Below are 22,015 nucleotides of genomic sequence, written 5' to 3'. Positions count from 1 at the left end.
ATTCTGAATATACTCAAAAATCCAGGCTAAGTGAAATAGCACATTATTAGATTAATACATGATTTTTGGTCTCTTACTATACCTGACCACACTGACCACTGACTTTCCCCACTCCAACTGAAGCCCCAGCATGCACTATTTTATGATGTCACATTGATCATTAAACCCTGCTGCATGACGGAGCCGGCATACACAGGTAAGGAAATGCCTATGCTTTAAGTATGAAATCGTGTTTTTAAAGAGATCTTCTAGATGTGTAGTTTCAGCTGGATACAGGATTCTTCCACTTCATGTTTTAAATGTGTGTGTGCTGTTGAACGCTAGCCTTGCTTTGTCTTCAGAGGTTGCTCAATACTTCAGTAGAGAGCAGATGATATACAGGGGTGGCCTATCTTTGAAAAATTAAACAAAGTTCATAGAATGTTTTGCATTCATACACAAATGGATTACAAGTGGTCCAATAACCAGTTAGAAAAACCTACTTTCATCAGGTTTAATAACTATTTAAGGTTTAACCAGTTCTTTATGAACTTGCTTTATGAACTTGTTTTTTGCCAATGTCGATGTAGACAAGCTGAAATGGTTCAACTGGTCCTGTCATTACTGTATGACAATGTGCTAGAACAGGGGTTCTCAAACTTCATTGCATCGACAATAAAAATTACTACATGACCCCAGGAGGGGGGACCAAAGCCTGAGCCAGACCAATCCCCAAGTGGGGGGAGGCCAAAGCCGAAGCCCAAGGGCTTCAGTCCCAGGCAGGGGCCTGTAATCTGAGTCCTGATAACCAGGGCTAAAGCCCTCAGGCTTTGTCCCCGGACGGTGGTGCTCGGGCTTCAGCTTTGGCCCTAGCAAATCTAAGCCAGCCCTGGTGACCCCATTAACATGGGTTCCCGACCCACAGTTTGAGAACCACTGTACTAGAGGCTTTTAAAAATCTCCCAGAATGCACTGTTATGGCAGACAACCCAGGAATTTTGGGATAGATGTCCAGACACATTGCAAATAAAAAGATTTAAGATGGCATCATTGTGAATGCAAAACTTAAACTCACTCAGCCTGGCTAGCATGGACAATTAACTGTTTGTGCTTATTCCAGTACAGTTACAAGCAATTCAATTATCTAATTAAACAACTAATACTTAACACATTCCTTATATATTCGTACATAATTTTCTAGAATAGACAGGGTCACACTGTGTATGAGTCCATTCCAAAAACCCTGACTTACTTGAGTAGTCTTTATTTACGGGGAATAGTTTGCAGAATACATTAGACAAGTGCTTGGAATCCATTTGGATGAAAAAGAGGCTAAATAAAAATTGATTCAGAAGAAGTGAAAATGATCTAAACTCATTCAATCCAAACTATCACACATTTTCTGGATGATGTAATTGGACTTCACTTGACATACAGAATCATGTATCGTTGTGGGACCTTCTGGTAATGTACAGAGAGAATAATTGCAATTACTGCACTCAAGGAGTCTTACTTCAAAAATTAACAGAAGCCATCTTTCTATACAGAACTTGTAGACAACTATTTTTTTACAGCTGTTTGATATTAAAAGTCCCTGAATACATATCAGTTTATCTCCTAAATGTGACATATGAAGAGGAATAAAAATAATTAGGCAGAAATCAGATTTAGTACTATTAACCTGCTAATAGAAGCATAGTGAAATGGTATGTTTGCTTACACTACATATAGCTAAAAAAGAAAAAAACACATGCTAATTATATAAAATTAAAAAGCAACAGGGCCATGCCTTATGACTTTTTATTTTGATGTTTAACTTCTAAATTATGGTACCATAAAAAAATTTCTGCAAATATCAGTTGCTGCCTACTGTCATCAGTTTATATACAGGTACAAAATACGGAAACTATATTTATCAATGTAAATATTAAACATACAGATACATCTTGCATCCTTAGCTTTCCACTATTTTTTCATCCTCAGAGAAACATATATCTTATAAACACATCAAAATGATCACATTTCAACACATTTGTAGACTCTAGTAGTAACAAGAGGGATTATTTCACCATTTACATTCTGTTTAGATTTTACTAACACATGAAAATAGTAGAAAACTAATCTCTAAAATGTATATCAACATATTAGTTTTTAAATTTTTTTTTACAAGAGCTTTTGCTCGTGGCCTCTTAAGGGGAAAAAAAACAGAATTCTTGCAAACTCAGTAGTAATTCCCCTCCTCTATCCCCCAAAATATGTATGCAATTTTTCTGAATTTAAAAATCAGAGTGGCTAACTTTGTCAAAAAATCACTATAAAGTAAATTAAACATTTCTTTCCAATTTATAATTCCATTTAATAAAAATAAAAATCCAAAGTGGTCTGCTATTTTCTACAGTCTATACACAAAGCCTATAATGACTTCTGTTCTTTTCCCCCCAAAGGCGTTCAAGATTAGGCTTCCATCCACTACCTGGTGGGGGAAAATATATTTGACTAAAATTAATTTGATTGTGGTATCTATAACTTCAAGACTCAGTTAAGATTAGCAGGATTGTACAGCAAATTTGTAAGTAATAAAATACTAATGTTAGTTTTCAACGGATTCATCAATCCATATTTGAAAATGACTGTTTGTTAAGAGCCAAGGGTGAAATCCTGGCCTCACTGAATTCATTGGGAATTTTGCCATTGATTTCAATGGAGCCAGGAATTCACCCAAATCTTTAGTCCTGCACAGAGTAATAGGCTGTGACTTGTCCAGTCACCTCACTGTAGAGCTCAGCTTTGCTGCACATAGCAGGTGAAAACCTTCTGCCTGGCATCCAATCAAACCTCCTGCCTGGTGTCCAGGCATCCATGCTTTGCTTCTTTCTGCAATGGAACTGCACAAACCCCACTGAGACAGGGTCCTCCACACCTGCAAGTGGTGGGGCAGGATTTGCTCTTAAATGAAGCTATCTAATTTGACCCAAGTGTTTTTAAACTTCCAAAGAATGGGGCAACTGTAAGAATTTTGCTTTTAGTACAACCCAAGGCACAATATATACAAATCTTTTGTAGTTGTTTCTATGCTTTCAGATCATTCGCACACTATTTAGAATTAACTAAGATCCTCGTGACATTTTGAGCTTGTGGCATTCACTTTGAGTTTAGCAGAAAAATTACAGTGAAAAATAGCTGAAGAGCTTTACATTAGTAGAAATAAAGCTCCATCATAAATACTGGTGTAGGTATCTGCCTCATTCTATTGTTTTGTACCACAGTTATGAATTGTGCTGGATTCTGCTGCCAATGATTACATTTAAATATGATTAAGCTACTCAGATACCTGTTGAGAATCATATCAAAACCCAGCAGTTAAGATTAAAATGAACAAACACAGAACTGAGAAAGTTCCACTTACAGAAAGCTTTTTGACAGCTATGGACAGCTAGAACTATTATTAAACCCTGCTTAACACCCAATGCAACCCTAAATCAATGGGATTGGACAGGGTGCAATTTAGACTCCAGATTAGTAAATTTGGCACAGGTAGCCAAACAGGACATCCTTTGTTATTATTTACAGTGGTGAGCTTTGGAGATATTCAAATTTTATTTTGCTTATGAGGAATTGCTGTCTGGAAGCAGTAGGGGTCTCTCACATGAAGATATATCTAAATCATCATTGCAAGAGAAGGAACTTCATGCTGTTTGTCTTCAGACAAATGTGGCCAGATGCATTATAGGGTGCCTGTAGTTAGAATTATGCTTAATATAACATGAGGTTAAAATGAATATTTATCCCATTCACTAGTATTTTCAGTACTGGGAACTTCAAAATAACCAATACACATTTGTCTTGTGGCTGCCCAATACAAAGATGTGCAGATGGCCAGTCACTCACTGCCTACTGTAACTTCCTATACTCCAAATGGATGTGAAGCAGCACATTTTTATGGGGAAACTTGGAGTTTACATACTTTCTACAACAAGCACAAACTCTATTAGGGCTGCCCTCAGGCCCAATAGTGCCCTACACAAAGACAAGATTTGGTGACTCTTTCTCCATCACTCTCTACATCCTTTCTCCCACCAACCCATCCAGGAAGCTGACAGGAGATTCATTTTCCACTGCACCATTCTATAGAGGTATATAGGATTTTTTAAAATTATATAAGTGATATGGTTCACCATGGCATTATTTGTGAGACATCGTAGCCAGCTTGTCAAGAATAGAATTAAAAAAAAAATAGAAATAATTACCCTAGCTCTGGATAGGCTAGCAAGAAGCTTCACTTACTGCATCTGTTGCAATGTTCACCCCTCACAGGCTGCAGCATTCTAAAACAGAGTATTCCTAAATCAAGTTCCTGATACTGCAATGAACTCAATGTGGGAAAGACGTAGGGAACAGGAATTTTATCTTCCACAAAATCAGACAGAACTAAGACCATTTAAAAGAAACTAAGTCTGAAGACAGGTTTCCACAAAAAACAATTAACCTTGAAATGGACATCAGGAAATCCAATAAACATATGTGTCCTATAACCTTGCATTGTACCATCCTGGAGTTGAAATGACAGAATGGCACAATATGTTTCCCTTACATGTGTGTCAAAATATGGAAAGAGATGGAGCTGTGGGGGATCGGACACATGCTTTTACCTTCCACTGGAATCCACTGGACTAGATAAACTTTTTGGAGGGACAGGGTTGAAAAAAATGCTTAAATGTTTGCTAAAGGAATATGTGTCTAATGGAGATTTACTAGGTCTGGCCTTTGGCATTTTATGACCATGACTCCTGTCACAAAAATCCCACTGATCATCACTAAAATACTCATACTATCAAATATTTCAGCATTTAAAACCAGAATTTCTGCTGCAAAACATGCTGTGCCATTGAGATGGTTAACGATCCAAGCCAAAAGTGACTAGTTATTGTATGTTCGGTCAAAAATATTTCTAATAAAAACATCAGAAGTGATTTTTGATTTTGATATCTGTAAAGAGTATAATTTCAACATGCAATTTAAGATGGTAATTTCAAAGTGTATCTTCATCTTTTTCAATGCTACATTTTCAGATCAGAAAAGAGTCTATAAAGAGATTTACAGGTAATCGTCTACTGGCCACAAATTCCCTTAGGAATAACAGATATCCTTCAAGGAAGCATTTGTTCCTTCAAGAAGGTTTAGCAGTTGGGGTGATGTGATGATTAACACACAAACAGAGCCTATTGATAAAGTGGCAATGCTTAACAATCTTGTAAGACATTATAAAGGTGCAATTGCCTGTAGTTCATCGGTATGGATGTGGCAATGAAGTTCTGCTTTACATATTCCAGGGACCAGGCATTTTGTAGCAGTGAGCACAGGGGGTTCTTCTTCTCCTGGGAAAGAAAAAAAAAAGGCCATTTTATTTTTTGAACAGTGATTATTTTATTTGTACAACGGTCAACTGTATGTTGAAAAGAACACATCCCAATGATATCATAATGCACTATCCTCAGGCCATATCACTATGATCAGAAATAAAGAACTAATGCAAACCTTTCCTCATGGTGGTCTACTCAGAGAAGTTCTCACTGATGAATGGGCTAACATTATGTCAGGCCCAATGAAGGAGGTTAGAGAGCTAAGTGAGTTTGAAGCTTAGTGCATCCACCCTAATTCAATGGCCTGTTTGAGAGGCTACTCTTGTGCAGGATGAAAAGTGTTATCAGATCAAACTACTATGAGATGAAATGCACAGACATTTGATAACTGCATGAAGATTTCCCATTAGTCTCAACTTATGTGACTTAAAAATCTAAGTATCCAGGATAGAAACCTTATACAGATTATGTAGTCTTCTCATACGATGATGATAACATTCTTTCCATTCTAGTAGTATCTCTGGAGAATGTTAAACAGAAGCTACTAAAGTTAGACATTTTAAAATCAGCAGGTCCAGATAACTTGCATCTAAGAGTTTTAAAAAAGCTGGAAGAGAAGCTCACTGGATCATCAATGTTGATTTTCAGGAAGTCTTGGAGCACTGAGGAAGTTCTAGAAGACTTGAAGAAAGCTAATGTGCCAATTTTTAAAAAGGGTGAACAGGATAACCTGGGTAATAACACGCCTGACTGTCTGACATCGATTCTGGACAAGATAATGGAGGGGCTCTTACCGGTCTCAATTAATAAAGAACTAAAGGAGGATAATGTAATTAATGCAAATTAACATGTGTTTATGGAAAATATGTCCTATCAAACTAATTTTATATATTTTGATGACATTACAAGTTTGATTGATAAAGGTAATTGTGTTGACGTAATATACTTAGACTTCTGTAAGGCATTTGACTTGGTACTGCACAACATTTTTGATAAAAAAACAGAGTGATATAAAATTAACATATTAAATGGATTAAAAACTGGCTAACTGACAGGTCTCAAAATGTGGTTGTTAACAAGGAATCATCAAGCAGGTCTGTTTCCTGTGAATCCTGCGGAGATGAGTTCTTGGTCCTACCCAAGTTAACATTTTTATCAATGACCTTGAAGAAAACATAAAATCATCACTGATAAAGTTTACAGATGACACAAAAATTGGTGGAGTAGTAAATAATGAAGAGGACAGATCACTGATACACAACGATCTGGATCTCTTTGTAAACGGAGCGTAAGCAAACAATATGCATCTTAATACAGCTAAAAGTAAATGTATACATCTAGGAATAAAAAATGTAGGACATACTTACAGGATGGGGGACTCTATCCTGAGAAGCAGTGTCTTAAAAAAAATATTTGGGGGTTGTGGTAGATAATCAGCTGAACATGGGCTCCCAGTGTGATGCGGTGGCCAAAAGAGCTAATGAGATCCTGGGATGCATTTCAAGTATGAGTAAAGAGGTTATTTTATCTCTGTTATTTATCACTGGTGTGACTGTTGCTGTGTCCAGTTCTGGTGCCCATAATTCAAGAAGGATGTTGATAAATTCAGAGAAGAGCCATGAGAATGATTAAAGGATTATACAATTTGCCTTATAATGACAGACTTAAGGAGCTCAATCTATTTAGCTTAACAAACACAACGTTAAGGGATGACTTGATTACAGTCTATAAATACCTGCAAGGTGAACAAATATTTAATAATTGGCTCTTCAATCTAGCGGAGAAAGGTATAACACAATCCAATGGCTGGAACATGAAGCTAGACAAATTCAGATTCAAAATAATGTATACATTTTTAACTGTGAGAGTAAATTAACCATTGGAACAGTTCACCAAGGGTCATAGCGGATTCTCCATCACTGACAATTTTAAAATCAAGATTGGATCTTTTTCTAAAAGATATGCTCCGGGTATTATTTTGGGGAAATTCTATGGCCCGTGTTACACAGGAGGTCAGACTAGATGATCATAATGGTCTCTGCTGGCCTTAGAATCTATGAACCTAGGTGTTTATTGATTTAAAATGTAGAGGTTGTTATAACTGCTCCTAAATCCCATACTCAGTACATGATGTTGGCTTACAATGAATGTATAAATATCATGGGTATGTGGGATAATTAGGAGAAAGTACAGGTTGCAGTGTATTTAGTAGGCACATAATGCTCAACTCTAGATTTCTCTCTTCCAACTTACCCGGGGTCTATTGGAGATTGTGGCTTAGAAGAGGGGAGGTGGCTGAGACCCTAGCCATACTTGACCAACGTGGTTTGGGAGAAGTAATTGAAAAAAGTAGCAAGGGTTATTTGGGGTCATTTGATTGGGTGAGTATGCCCATTGTTTGTAACACAGCCTTGGAACTCTTCCGTAGGGTTCACCTCTATCAGCTCACACATGTTAAAATACAATTTGCCCGATTGATACTAGAGCTTTAAAATGTGTTAGTTAAAACGTATTAGCTACGTGACTTCAGAACTAAATTATTGGAGAGTTTGCCTCTCTCCTCTAGTAATTCCTGGACAGCAGAGACGCTTCAGCTGATAGGAAGTTAGTGGTTCAAACAGGAGGGGGACTGCTGGACAGGCATTCTCCTAGTGGGCTCTTTAACTCTGAAACTGACATCCCAGCTTGATCTAACAGCATGCAAGGTTTTTTCAGGCCTGTGAGGAAGGGATGGATTAGCAGTGTTGAGGGAGTTAAAGAGAACTACATGTGTGAATTCTGAATGAATGACTGGGTGAGGTGGTGTTCATGGCTTACTCAATAAAACTGGTAAATCTGTATTTTCCCCACGTTTGGCATTTCAGATTTTATATGTTTTCTCCAACAAGTCTGCTACTCAACTCTTCCATATCTACTGTCATCTCCTCATCCACCTTGTAGCAAACAGTACATATGACTAAGGTCTGAACTTTAATAACCACCAAGGTAAATTCAGTTTCTTAAAAGACAAGACTTAAAAGACTCAGCATATATTGAGCAAAGAGTGAAACATTCAACCTTATGACCCTCTAAATAGAAAGTTTGACTGTTCAGTTTGCTGAGGGAAGAGCTGAAAGTCAGTAGATCACACTTTAATTACAATAAATACAATGCTGAATACTGTTTTTCCCCAGTTCTTAAACCACATTCAATACATCATGGTCACTAAGACAACAGCAGCAGGTAATGTTTATATAGCATATGTTATAAAAAGCCTAATATCTTATGTGTGTTTGAGCTTTTAGTTACCTGCAGTATAGTAATGACTCTCGATCAGCTAGGGGAAGACATCATTTTATATTCTATTAGAGCTACATGCAAATTGAAACATTTTTAAAAAGTTTCATGACTTTTTAAAAAAATTTCAATAAGCTTAGAGAATGATCAAAATTTAAAACTTTGATGAATATTTTTTACCACCAACTAAAAAAATGGTTTTTTTTTGCCTTTTTTGACTAGCTCTATATTTTAACTAGCTTTCTCTCCAGCTTCTTATATGGTCCCTTATTCCATGGTACTTATGTACTCAATGTTTAGTTTTATGTTGCTAAAGGTATTACAGCAACATGTGAATATTTTGTATTAATGCAATTTAGAAAAACTACTGCATCTTACCTAAACCCGAAGATGAAGAGACACTCTCCGTAATGGAAGAGGTTTCAGTTTGGTCTGTCAAAAGTCCTTCCATTAAAGGTAGAGATAACTCAGATGAAGGAACAGAAGAATCATAGATTCCTGAATCCCGGGGCATATCTGGAAGATTGGCAGCTTTTACAACATGCAACAATGGCTGAAGAACAGAGCTACCAACTTGAATGTCCTGAGTCTCTGCATCTTCTCCAAGGTTAAAGTGCTGAATTATACAGTGAGAGTCTGAATTTACAGCAGGGATAATATTTACATCTGTTTTCAGGTAGAAATCCCCATCAGTCACCTGTTTACTCACTAAGTCATTTAAAACCAAGCCTGAGTCAAATTTTTCGATCACAGGTTCTTGGTAATGTAAAGGAGGTTGAGGAAAAGGAATGAGTTGTTTCTCAAACCAGTCAGGCTCCTGATCAATGAATTGGTGCATATTGCAAATGGCAACATAAAGGGACCGGCCAGATTTGCTCCTGAAGTAGTTTCTTTTGCTAATATTTACAGGGTACAACTCTGAATCCTGAAGGCTCAGATCTCTGGAGTGTAAGTGAGAGTAAAGCTGAGGGAGGTTATCCATGAGCTTGTACTTTGTACTTAGATCCACAATGCCAGGAATGTCACCCTCACAGGAGTAGTCAAAGTAGACTGCAATGAACTTGCAGAGGTCATCTGAATTCTGCTTTGCCTGACGCAGCTTCTCTGCGATGATTGATATGGCAAGCAGAAAGAGTTCTCCTTTCTCAGCATCTCTGGTTGCTCCTTTGTGCTTCCAGTTCTTTTTTTCCACAAAGTATTTCATTCCCTTGGAACATACAATGATGATAAATTGGGACTCGTTGATTTTTTGAATAAGCCACTCTTTCTGCCCTTCCTTACAATTTTTTAAATCTTCCCATATATCCAGTGCAACCTGGAAAAGAAGAGAGCATCTTGGTTAACATTCAATGCTGGATTTAGCAACTGAACAAAGGCTAAATGTGTTGCAAATGCTCAATGAACCTGCTTGTATTTATTAAGCAGATGTGAATCAAAGATGAGGAAGACTAAGGTCCGTCCATGCTGTGAATGGAAACTATTTTCAAACAGAAATAAGTAATACATTTTAAGAGTAGTTAACAAAGAGGTAAACTGTGTGACTCTTGCTCACTTGGGTAAGCACTTACTGATATGAAGAGTCATACTGAAGTCAATGGAACTATTTGTGTCGGTAAGTGCTTGTCAAAGTGAGTAAGGGTTGTACATTTGGCATGGGAACTACGTATTTTCAATGGGTTAAGGAAACCTGCAAGCCCTGTGGGCAAGAAGGCTAACTTTCACAACTGTTCTATTGAAAATGTTAGTTATAATGTGCTTTTGGTGCCTAAGTATTGTTTAAGAAACAATATACCTACATTCCTGTATTACTTGTACATAGGGCCCTATCAATTTCACGGCCATGAAAAACGCGACTGTGAAATAAGCCCTTCCCCATGAAATCCGATCTCCCCTTGTTCCTAGGAGTGCCCCAGTAAAGGGGGCTCCTAGCTCCATCCCTCTGCCCAGCTGTTCTGGGACAGGGGGAGGGGAGGAAGAGACCAGACCCATCTCCGGGTGCCTCCCCGTGCTGCAGGTTACTCTGCCCCCGAGGTTCCTGCAGCTGGAGGAGACTTGAGGAGTTGGGTCCAATCTTCCCTGTGCTGCTGGGAGTGCCTCAGCAGGGGGCTCCTAGCTACTAGTCCGGGCATGGCTGGGACAGGACAGGACTTGCTCTTTCCCTGCAGAGCTGCTCTTGGTTATCTCTACCAGCTGCAGATAGCTCCGCACCCCATCCTGCCAACTCGCTTCCTGTCCCCCTCCCTTTGCAGCTGCCAGGGGAGGGGACATTGTACAGGGAATTGCCCCCCCTTCCACATGCAATTATTAATTTATTATTTCAATAAAAATAAAAAGGTGAAGCACTTGACAGAATTTTTTGATTGACACTTTACAGCAGCAAATCACACTCAGGGCTCAACTCACTGATGTGGCAGATATAGACATTGGGGAGGTTTTGTAGTCAGGGACGGCTCTGGCATTTTGACCGCCCCAAGCAAAAAAAACCCAAACAAAAAAATGGGGTGGCCAGAACGGTGCATGGGTGCAGGGGGACCGGCTGGGCGGGGGGAGGGGGCAGGCAGGAGAGAGAGAGGGGGCGGCCAGGGCTACAGCAGGGCTCGCCTGCCGCGAGGGCTCCGCTCCAGTTGGCGGGGAGGGAAGGAAGAGGACTGCCCTGCAGGGCGCTATGGTTCTCTGTGCTGCTGCCCCCTACAGGGCGGCCGGAGCGGGGGGGGGGGGGGGGGGGGGGGGGGAAGCGGCCGTGCCGCCCTCGGATTGAGCAAAATGCCACCTCAAACAGTCTGCCGCCCCAAGCACCAGCTTGCTCAGCTGGTGCCTGGAGCCGGCCCTGTTTATAGTGTAGTGATCTCAATTGACTGCCTACCAGAAGACATGTGTAATTGCTGTAAAATGAGTGTCCAAAATAAATAAAAAGCTCAAAACTGATTACTGCAGCGCATTGTGTGAAAGAATTTGGAAGCCTAATTCTACACGCCAATGGTGACAAACTATTTTGTACAAGCTGCAATGTTTCATTGGATCACATATGTCAGGCAACAGTTGAGTGCCACTTAGACTCGGAAATCCATCAAAGCAGAAAGAAGGATGCAGATACTGCGTTGCTGGTAAACAAAAAGTTAAAAAAACAAAAAACAATTTATTCTCTTTTTCAGAAGATGACAGCGAGCTCTGAAACCAGTCATTTAGCTAGAATGGAACTTGTGGATGCATTTGTAAGTGCTAATATACCACTGGAAAAACTTGATCACCCAAAGCTGCATGAGTTCATTAAAGGGAATGTACAAAATGTACAAATTAACTCATGTGAGTCTTTTGAAATTATTTAGAATGAGTCCACAGATGACCAAGACAACTATGTATTGTATGTTCTGTTTGATTTCATTACTGACAAGGCCAAAGATGGGACAGACAGGAAACTAACAACAGTGTTCCTGTTGCTTAACGCAATTCCTGGCTCTGATAATTGTAGGCTGGAGATACCTGCTTACAAAAATATTGCAAAAGAAGTGGACAGTAGTTTGCCCATGCTGCAGTTTTGGAACTCAGTGGAAGGCTGAATTCCCTATCTTGCAAGGCTAGCTCGGCACTGCCTGACAATTCCAACAAACTCCATGGATGCAGAGAGAGCAGTTTCTAAACACGGACAGGTGTCTTCCGCAGAGACAGGAAATGAAGAAAGACACAGTTGTTGGATGCTCCATGCTGACATTTAATTAATGACATTTGAAACCAGAACATTTTTTTCACTTGTTTTTGTTAACTTAAGGCTTTGGTTCTCAAGTTTGAGGCTACCAATTGTAGGCTACTCTACAAAACTGTCTCAGATGCCCATATCTACCAATCAGGGAGTTGAGCCCTGAGTGTTATTTGCTGCTGTAAAGTGTCAATCAATAAATCCTGTCAAGTTCACATGATCTTTTTTATTTTACTGAAACAAGCTAATAATTGCATCTTGAAGGGGGCGCACCCTGTACAGTGACCCCTCCTCTTGCGGCTGTGGAGCGATGGGGGCAAAAAGTGGGTGTGTGGGGTAGGGGTGGAGGGTTGCGGAGCTTTCTGAAGCCAGGAGAGGTACCCAAGAGCAGCCATGCAGAGGAAGAGCAAGCCAGAACTAGCAGCTAGGAGCCCCTGGCTGAGGCGCTCAAAGTAGCACAGGGGCAATCAGACCGACTTCCACCTCCACCTCTGGGAACCTCCTGTGGCTGCAGGAAGCTCCGCGGTTGCTGCCTTCAGAGTCCAGCTCTGAAGGCAGCACATAAGTGAGGGTGGCAATCCCATAACCCCCCTACAACAGGTTTGCGATCCCCCCCTCCCATTTTGGGTCAGGACTCCCATGGTTACACCACCATGAAATTTCAGATTTAAACATCCGAAAACGTGAAATTTACCAATTTTCAAATCCTATGGCCATGAAATTGACCATGATGGACCTTGAATTTGGTAGGGCCCTACTTATAAAGCACCAAATCTACAAATAACAGTACAAGGCCAAACAATTATGTGTTTTCGGGGTAGCTGCTTCCAAAGCAGGGGGTAAAAAACACTGCAGTGTCGGTGCTTGTGAAGAAGAAACAAAGCTGGAAAATTTTGTAAGAGTGGTCCCAAGTGACTGAGCATTTATCTACCTAGTTAAAGAGGGAAATGAACCCACTCTGAACACTCCACTCTATGTGCTACATGCAATTCTTAGTTATTGTACACTTGTGTGATTAACATGTTGAATCTGCTGTAAATACACAATCTCCCCGTATGATTCTACTATGGTAGCAACAATGTGCATGTCTAAAAACAAATATTTTATATATATATATATATATATATAATATACAGGAAGCTAGTGCACAGAATCATGATCCCAAGGATGCATAAGAACTTTGAACATAGGTGGTGAGTCCGGTGTCATTTTACAGCTGGGATATATGTTGCCTTGATAAATATGGGGGGGCAGTTGTCAGTGAGAGTCCAGGAATTGTGTTTTCACTATGTGTACTTATGAAAAAGGCTTTTTTAATTTTAGCATAATTAGGTTAGCATTTTAAACAGCAATAAATCCCATTGCCCCTTTTCTTTATAAGACAATAATCCAATTCCGTAGGCCAAAGATACAGATACCTTCATTGTCATCTTTTGAACTTTGTTTTTTATATTAAACACGACTGCTACATATTCTATCTTTATCTAGGTCTCGTTGTCCTTTGTTTACCAAATATTGAATGACCCTGGAGTGTTATGCAAAAAGCACTTGGCTTTAACTCCATTCCACGTAGCTGTGGTGATGCTGTGCTACCATCACAACTGAAAAAAAGGAATTCAGACAAGCTAAATATAAGACATCTTATTCTGACTGTTTTAAGTCTGAGTAAATTAATAATATAAAAATAAAATAACAGAAGCACAATAATGAAAACAAGCAATGATTTTAAATAATGTATTCTACCACTAGGGGACACACTTGCTATATGACTGAATACTAATATTTGAATTCATACATAATACTAACTGGACTTTGATTGGATTAAAGTTTAACAAAAGAAATAAATGTTTTCTCTAAACTAATAATTGTTTTGCCTTTTAAAAAGTGAACTATTGGTTACATTTTCTCTCAGGTTTAGAAAAAAGCCAGAGAACTTGAACCTAGTCAATCAAATGGTCATTTTGATATTTTTCTGATATCATTTTGAATCAAAGACAGTAAAAAAAAAAAAAAAGATTCAGGCCTACGCCATGCTTTTATATGCCATTAAAAATGCTGTTTGATGTTTTCATATAGCATCAAAAGAATGAAAAATTTACTGAATAAGCCATCAAGGATGATAAAGAATTTCAGGGGTTAATCAAAATTAGCAAGGTTGTATTATGTATAATGTGTGTGTTGCACAAATTCTTCTTCTGGACAAGATTTCTGATTGATTCAAGTGTGCATGCATGAGATCACTGCTTCTATACCATGGCATAAGAGGTGCCTTAGAAATACTAAACTAGATTAGATAGATTGTAGAGCTTCTTTGTGTCTGTAATCTACAGAAGATATAAATTCTGATAACTAGACAAGCATAATGTGTGCATATGCTTCTGGTAGTTAATATATAAAGAGCTAAGGATGACTGAATGAGAGAATTAGGACTGACGCAAATTATCTACAATACTGTGTCATCCATTATTTGGTTTGCTTTTTTTCTCTAAATGGAGAAAATTCACATAGGTAAAATTAATGTAGGCAGTTTCCACTAACACTAATGGAAGCTACTCTCTTTAGCAAAGAGAGATTAGAATATCTCTGTCTAGGTGAAATATTTTCAAGGGCTAGGCTATCACGAGTTTTGGGGGCAATGTTTTGAATAAGGCAATTCCAAACATTAAAAGAAGAAGTGGTGATCTTACCTCACAGCCACAGAAGTCCTGAAGGAAATAAGCGAAGCACTGAATGACATTTATGTGTTTCTGGCAATCTTTACTGGAATAGCAGATGAACACTTTTGGCCGGGGACGGAGCCTTTCCACATGGAGTGCTGCAGCATATGTAGAAGATTCTGAGCTCTCCTCATCTAAATGGGAATATATATTTTCTAAATTGGAAGGGAAAAAAAACAAAAACACAAAAATCTTCACTCTATCCAAGATCAAAAATTTTCTTTAGCCTTGACAGACTCATTATTCAAGTACATAGTAAAAGGCTCTTCATCCCAAGACATTCCTTTTTCCCTCCCTTCTTCCTCTTCTATTTTATCAGCCAGTGAGGTGAAAGATTGGATAGTTACTGCCTGTGCAAAGACATGTCTAGAAAGGTTTGTTCTGTGAACAGAAGAAATTAGATAGTTTCACCTCCATCCATCCTACGGAATTACCACAGTACTGTTATAGGAAGCTCACCTCTTTGTTTAGAAATCAGAAACTTCAAACATACTTCTCTGTGAGAGTTTCCTGCTTAGCAATGCAATGGGCTCCTTTTAAAACAGTGATACTGGTAGGGAAGAGAATGAAACTCCAGGGGGCCTGGTACCCTTCAGAAACATGTGCAGTCTATCTGTGGCATGCCCATATTCTTTAGTGTTCATCTGAGTTTTTGCTGGAGTCATGCTATGATGTCATAAAGGGCCAGAAGGGAAAAGGACTCAGCCCAGATAACTTCTGCAAGCTGTAGAATCCCTCATCCCCAAGATCCAGGGAGATATCACAGATCTGTGAGGCTTGGGGACTGAAACCCCATCTTCTATAGGGGGGAAACCCAATCACTCCCTGGAACCGTAGTATTGACTAATTCCTGATAAATCAGTGTGGCAGGTATGGCTTGCAAGCTCCACCCTAGATATAAGGGAGGCAGAAGTGAACAGTGGTTGCTTGAATCTAAGTTAGGAAGTGTCTGCAGGGAAACCTTATGAATAGTCAAATGAAAGGAGAAGGATTAGGCTGAGATTTAAGGGATTTTGTTGTTATCTGAATTCTGAATAAAGCCAACCAGGAAGGGGGAGTAAGTTTGGACTAATTCTAGTGGGTGCAGATTCATGGAGACTGGGAATTACACCTGCTTACATGCACACTTCAGGGTTTTACTTTCCTTCCACTATGATTCATCAGTTAAATAATTCTGTAGTGAAAGAGGAAATAGTCTAAAATATATCATCTTCAGGATCTCTTCACTCTCTGCATAGTCTTATCATCTCCCCTCTACTACTTTCACTAATATACATTAAAAAAATAAAATAAAATAAGTTTTCTCCTCACTCAACCCATCTTGTCCTTCTGCTGGATTTTGCAGTGAAGTCATAATGCAGGACATATGACACAATATTTTCCAGGGTAACAAATTAACACCAAACACTGGATTTTAAGATTTTGCTGCAAGTTCCAGCAGATGCAGAGGTTTGGGGGTGGGTTCGGGGGTAGGGAGAGTGAAAAGGAAAGCTCTTATGATAAAGAAATTTGTGTTTTGAATAAATCTATTTTCCTTTCAGATTTGCTCTGACAAGCAAACTCTCCTTCCAATGAAACAACATGCAAATAAACACCATACCTTGTTGTTTTTTACGGCACATCACTGTGAAAAGCGTTGCAAATGCTGAGATGACAACTAAGGGAACGGTAATGGCAATGGCCCTTATTGGTCCAGCCCACGGGGAATGTACTTTAAAAAATAAAGCAGAATTAGCACTGTGCAAGTAAGTTATGGTATCATTATCTAATCTCATCTTCATATTTGGTACTGACAACCACTGCAACATAATAGCATCAAGTAATTCTTAAATATACAAAATATAAAGCTAAGATCTGAGCGCCTTCCAATAATGCATTAAGTGAGGTGACTAACCTCTCTTGCCTGTGGTTTGTTCCATCTCATTCTCTCCCCAGGGAAAGAATTATGTGTGTAGTGCAGTTTTGTTTTAGTTGGGTTCTGTTTATTTTTTAAATGTACTGCTCTGTGTTTATGTTAGAGAAGGCAGGTTGAAGAAATGCGCCTTGCACTTGGAATGAAGTTGGTGAGGTTTCTGATGGTCCTTGGTGCCTGGGGGAATTTGGTCAGCGGTCTCAAACTGACCCCAGAGAAAGCTCTGTCTCCTGCACAGATAAGTCTACCCTTATGGTCAAAAGTTCCATAGTGCTTGAGGAGCTAGTTGACACTCACAGTCTTCATGCCATCATGGGATCTTTGTGATAATCGATTGCAAGGTAACTACTGTAGAACTTTATTTAGGGTGTGATTACATTAGTGTAACATTAGGCTGCTTACATATTTGCATTACATTATTTCCACACTCTGCTTGCAGGCTACTACTTGAATGTGACTAAGATGCACTCTCGACAATTTTTAAACTGATTTTTCACATTAGTGTATGTAGCAAAAATTAGTTTCCGGTAAGGATTCTTAGTTCTACAATATTTTGATGTAAAACCACTAACAGTCAAAATCATCTTTATACTTAATTTTATCTTGCACAATTTGCCTTTGCAATTCTTTACAAGCACAAAATGGAAGTAAAATTCACAGATGTACAAAAACAATATTATTTTTTGTCAAAAAGATCACAAGACTGCATTTAAAAGCATGGTCAAACCCCATTAGTCCTGTCATTATTATTCTGGCAAATGATCTTCAACACAAATTATCACTACAAATGAGTACATGTTGACTTTAAAAGGAAAATTCTTACCGGGTTTTAGTGCATAGTGCATTGTTTTTCTTGTTGTGTTAGTGTCATCAACCAGCTTTAAAAAAGAAAATTCTCATTTTAAATACTGAAAAAGATACAGAAAAATCATTTTTGCAATGTGAAAAACACTTCAATTACCCCGAGGACCAAAACTGAAGGAAGCTACCATTACAAATGACCGATGAGAAGTACCTAGAATTAGTCATTTCTCGATAGGATCAGGGATGAGTAGAATGCAAATCATATTGCGGTAAAACTGGAATACAAAACCTGCCTATTAAAAAAAGGAAACAATCCAACCTAATTGATGTCCAAGACAAAGGAAAAGGGGGGTAAGAGGGAGGGAGAAGGAATGGGAGTGGGATCTAGGAGGTAAAAGTCTCGTGAATAGACTATATTCTTTGAATCCTCTCTATTAATAAAAAGTGGAGATGGTCAAATTTTTTCACAATCAGCAAAAATACACAAAACATTTTCAATGAAAATTTTCATGAACATTTTTTGCCTTTTCTTCCCCAACTCAAATAAAAGCACCTAACAGACTTTTACTCAATGGGTCCAAAGTCCACAACACCATTATTTTATGTTGTTGGATAATCATAATACAGCAGTAACTCAGTCAGTTTTTTGTCATTTGCATTTGAGCAGGAGGTTGCAACTTTTTCTTTTGGATGCAGACCTCTCTACTCTTATCCATGCCTTTGTTACCTTAAGATTAGAATATTAAAAGGCGCTCTACATGGGGCTACACCTTAAAGCCATTTGAAGACTGAGTTGGTGCAGAACGCAGCAGCTTGCTTACTGAGTAGGTGATCTCGCTGGTAGCATATTGTACAAGGTATTCCAGAATCTGCATTGGCTGCTTACTGGTCCCTGGGTAGAGTTTAAGATGTTGGTTATGATCTCTAAAGTCCTAAATGGTCTGGGACCTGCCTGCCTGAGAAGCCAACCACAAAAGATCCCCTGACATACTGCAAAGTTGTGGTCAGCAGAGATGCTTGAGCTGGATCCCCCTTGTTATAAAAGACAGGGAGAAACTGGCAGGACAAGGCATTCCCTGTGAGCGGCCCAGGGCTCTGCAACCCACTCCCTTCCCTGGTCTAAAGTAGCCAGAATTTAGGGACTTTCCAGGCATGCTGCAAAAGCCATCTGTCTGACAGGATTTAGCAGAGGATTGAGGGTTTGTTAGTGGAATGATGGTATGGTGGGGTAAGAAGGAGCTTTTTTTTTAAGCTGCCTGCCTGAGTGAGGTGGGCTGGCTGAGTTGCACTATTTTTCCTTGTCTGAATGTTTGTTTTTTAATGCTGCCTGGGTAGTTTGTTATGTCAAGCCACCTAGAGTCTTTGTATAGGAGTTTTCTTTTACAGTAGAATCTCAGAATTAAGAACACCTCGGTAATGCAGGTTGTTCTGAACTCTGAAATGTTCGTAAGTCTGAACAAAACGTTATGGTTGTTCTTTCAAAAGTTTACAACTGAACATTAACTTAATACAGCTTTGAAATTTTACTATGCAGAAGAAAAATTCTGCTTTCCCTTTTTTTTTTTTTTAGTAGTTTACATTTAATACAGTACTGTACTGTATTTGGGTTTTTTGGGGGGTGTGGTGGGAGGGGTGTCTCTGCTGCTGCCTGATAGTGTACTTCTGGTTCCAAATGAGGTGTGTGATTGACTGGTCAGTTCATAACTACTGTATTATTATTTAAATCTAAATAAATAAGCTACATTTACAATATAATTAAGATGGGTCCAAGCGCCAAAATTCTGAATAGGATTTTGGTTTGGCGCACAGCAGGGGATGCAGCAGTGAGCAGTGCTCGGGAAAGCAGAGAGATTGCAATTGTGTTTGGCTTCTGCATGAGGGACGTGCAAGACAGGGAGGCTTTTTGCTCTTTTTCCACTACTGGATAGCCATGCAAGGCCCAACTATGATCTGACCTAAAAATGTTAATTTGCCCCACTGAATTCAGTGAGGGTGTACAAGGCTATAAATTACAGCAGAATGTGGCCCACAGTATTTTATTTGCAATTAATTTATTTATCATACGTCTTTAGCTGCATTTAATTAACTCTTCACAAATATTACCTCAATGATGTAATCCCCTGGAGCTATATTCTGAAGAACACAACTTGTGATATCCGTGTTTTGTTCCTGCAAAAAAAAGGAAGGAAATTATTGTACAAGTAGTTCACATGCTTTACAAAGCTAATGGAAAATTGCATTTACAGCTAATGTTATTGAGTTGAAACTTCACATTTCCACCATGTACTCAGGCACCTTCCATCAAACAAAATCCAATTCAATATTGATAAAGAAATACAACCTCTCTACTCAAATATCCAAGGACTGGAATCTCCGGCCACCAAAGGCATATGAAAGTTTGAGATATCAAGTAAGTTTTACACTATACCCTGAAGCTCCTTAATCTCAAGCTCTGATGGACTGAACAACCTGTCACCTGCCATGGAGTATTTAACTCAACAAAATGAAAATGAAAAACACCCCCTGAACGACGTAAGTTACATCGACAGAAGCGCCAGCGTAGATAGTGCTATGTCGGCAGGAGAGCTTCTCCTGCTGACATAGCTACCCACCGCTGGTGGAGGTGGTTTTATTATGTCAACAGAATAGGGCTCTCCCGTTGACATACAGTGGCCACATGAGCAATCTTACAGCGGCGCAGCTGCATCGGTACAGCTGGGCTGCTGTAAGCTCCCTAGTGTAGACCAGCCCTAAATAATAGTTACTAGCAGTACCAGTAGGAAAGATGAAACATTACCCAAATGTATAGAGTTGTTGTGTTCAGCAAAATAAACCCATATTATTGCCACCAGTCTATGGTACACACTTTCCGTAAAGCGTTGGCCTTTATTATTTTATTTTTGGTTAACTCTGATTTTAGCATTTAGGTTTCTCACCAGAACTCTAAAGGGCATAGCTCACTGTATTTTAAATTTGTCCTCATACATTCCTTTCCCCGAAAGCTTCCAGCACAGTCAGACTTATTTTCTAATAATATCAGAAGCTATTTACTAAACACTGCATTATTTCTGAACATCCAAACTTTTCCCATTTCAGGTGAATTGCTTAGGACAAGACCCTCCTGGGTTTGGATGGGCATTGTACTGGGCCCACAGAGACCACTAGCTATAATTTTCCCACTCACCACTGCCATCTCATCCCTCTTTTAAACATGAAGGGAAGTTTAACTAAATGCTCAAAGAAAGGACTACCTTGGGGAGTTATTTCAGATGGACAAAATTTAAGGAGTTGAAATTCTGTTCAGAAGGAGCATATGAAAAGAGGAAAATATTAATTATAAATAAAAATGCAATTAAAACTACTAATGAGAGCGTAGCCCCTTTGGGGCAAGGACAATATCTTGCTATGTATTTATACAGCACCTAGCACAATGGGGCCCTAATCCTGGTTTGGGCCTTTGTTTACTACCAAAATAGAAATAATATAAAAGTCCTTTACATTTTTTAAACATGTGAAAAGCTAAGGTCATCTAGAATTTTTAACGGTTACCACAAATCTTTAAAACAACGGTAGCGAAACCCAGTAACGTACTTGTCTGCAGGTCTTTTGTTTAAAGGATCCTTCATCCTTAAGTTTGTAGTGAAGATAGTAATATTTAAAGCCAAAGTTGTGAGGTGCGTGATCAAAAGACACTTGCATGTTAAAACCTTGCTGGGTAATATTCAGATTCCTGGGCTTCCAGACTGTCAGAGGAGAGATATTTATGAATTGGAAAATTACTCTTTCAAGAACAATGATATTTTTGTAACATGAATGAATGGAAAATACTATATTTTACTTACAAGGTTTGCAGGCAAGGTTTTCTGGCTGTAGCAACAATTCACATGCTACAAACACATACACAAAAGGAATATTAATAATAAAGATTAGGTTCTCCAACTGCTATACTCCATAAAGAGAAAGATGGGGGAAAAGAAGGCAGAAAAATGCAAGCTATTTCACCATTTTTGTTTATCCAGGGCCTCCCCAAATAGTACAGAATGAACAGATTTTCCCATATTTAACAAGCTCAGCATCCTTGTAATTGCTCATATCACTCTCCACCTCTACACACAAAAAACAGCCTACTCAGTTTGTTTGAAATAATGTTACTTATTGAAATAAGCAATATGTGAGTAAAGATGACAGAAGCTAACTTATAGCAAACACATTTATGTGACTATATTTAAAATGTTACTTTAGTCAGCATCACCAGAGTGGACTGGAAATACCA

General features: G+C 38.8%; 1 protein-coding gene across 2 annotated transcripts in view; it reads right to left on the bottom strand.

Annotated features, from left to right (window-relative positions):
• Nucleotides 1–1,765: 1,765 nt before the first annotated feature.
• IL17RD (interleukin 17 receptor D) overlaps nt 1,766–22,015 on the bottom strand; it is an 89,183-nt gene continuing 68,933 nt past the window's right edge. For both annotated transcript variants that reach the window (XM_054036214.1, XM_054036215.1), the window contains exons 6-13: nt 21,585–21,629; nt 21,334–21,485; nt 19,846–19,911; nt 17,762–17,816; nt 16,627–16,737; nt 14,997–15,181; nt 8,994–9,930; nt 1,766–5,354 (exon numbers count right to left, since the gene is read on the bottom strand). In XM_054036214.1, coding sequence (XP_053892189.1) covers nt 5,239–5,354; nt 8,994–9,930; nt 14,997–15,181; nt 16,627–16,737; nt 17,762–17,816; nt 19,846–19,911; nt 21,334–21,485; nt 21,585–21,629 — 1,667 coding nt within the window. In that variant the 3' untranslated portion in view covers nt 1,766–5,238. The remainder of the gene's footprint in view (nt 5,355–8,993; nt 9,931–14,996; nt 15,182–16,626; nt 16,738–17,761; nt 17,817–19,845; nt 19,912–21,333; nt 21,486–21,584; nt 21,630–22,015) is intronic.

The sequence above is a fragment of the Malaclemys terrapin genome, chromosome 7 (genome assembly GCF_027887155.1).
Source record: "Malaclemys terrapin pileata isolate rMalTer1 chromosome 7, rMalTer1.hap1, whole genome shotgun sequence".
NCBI lineage: Eukaryota > Metazoa > Chordata > Testudines > Emydidae > Malaclemys > Malaclemys terrapin.
Note: the sequence above shows the minus strand (reverse complement) of the source record. Positions and strands in the feature narration are given on the sequence as shown.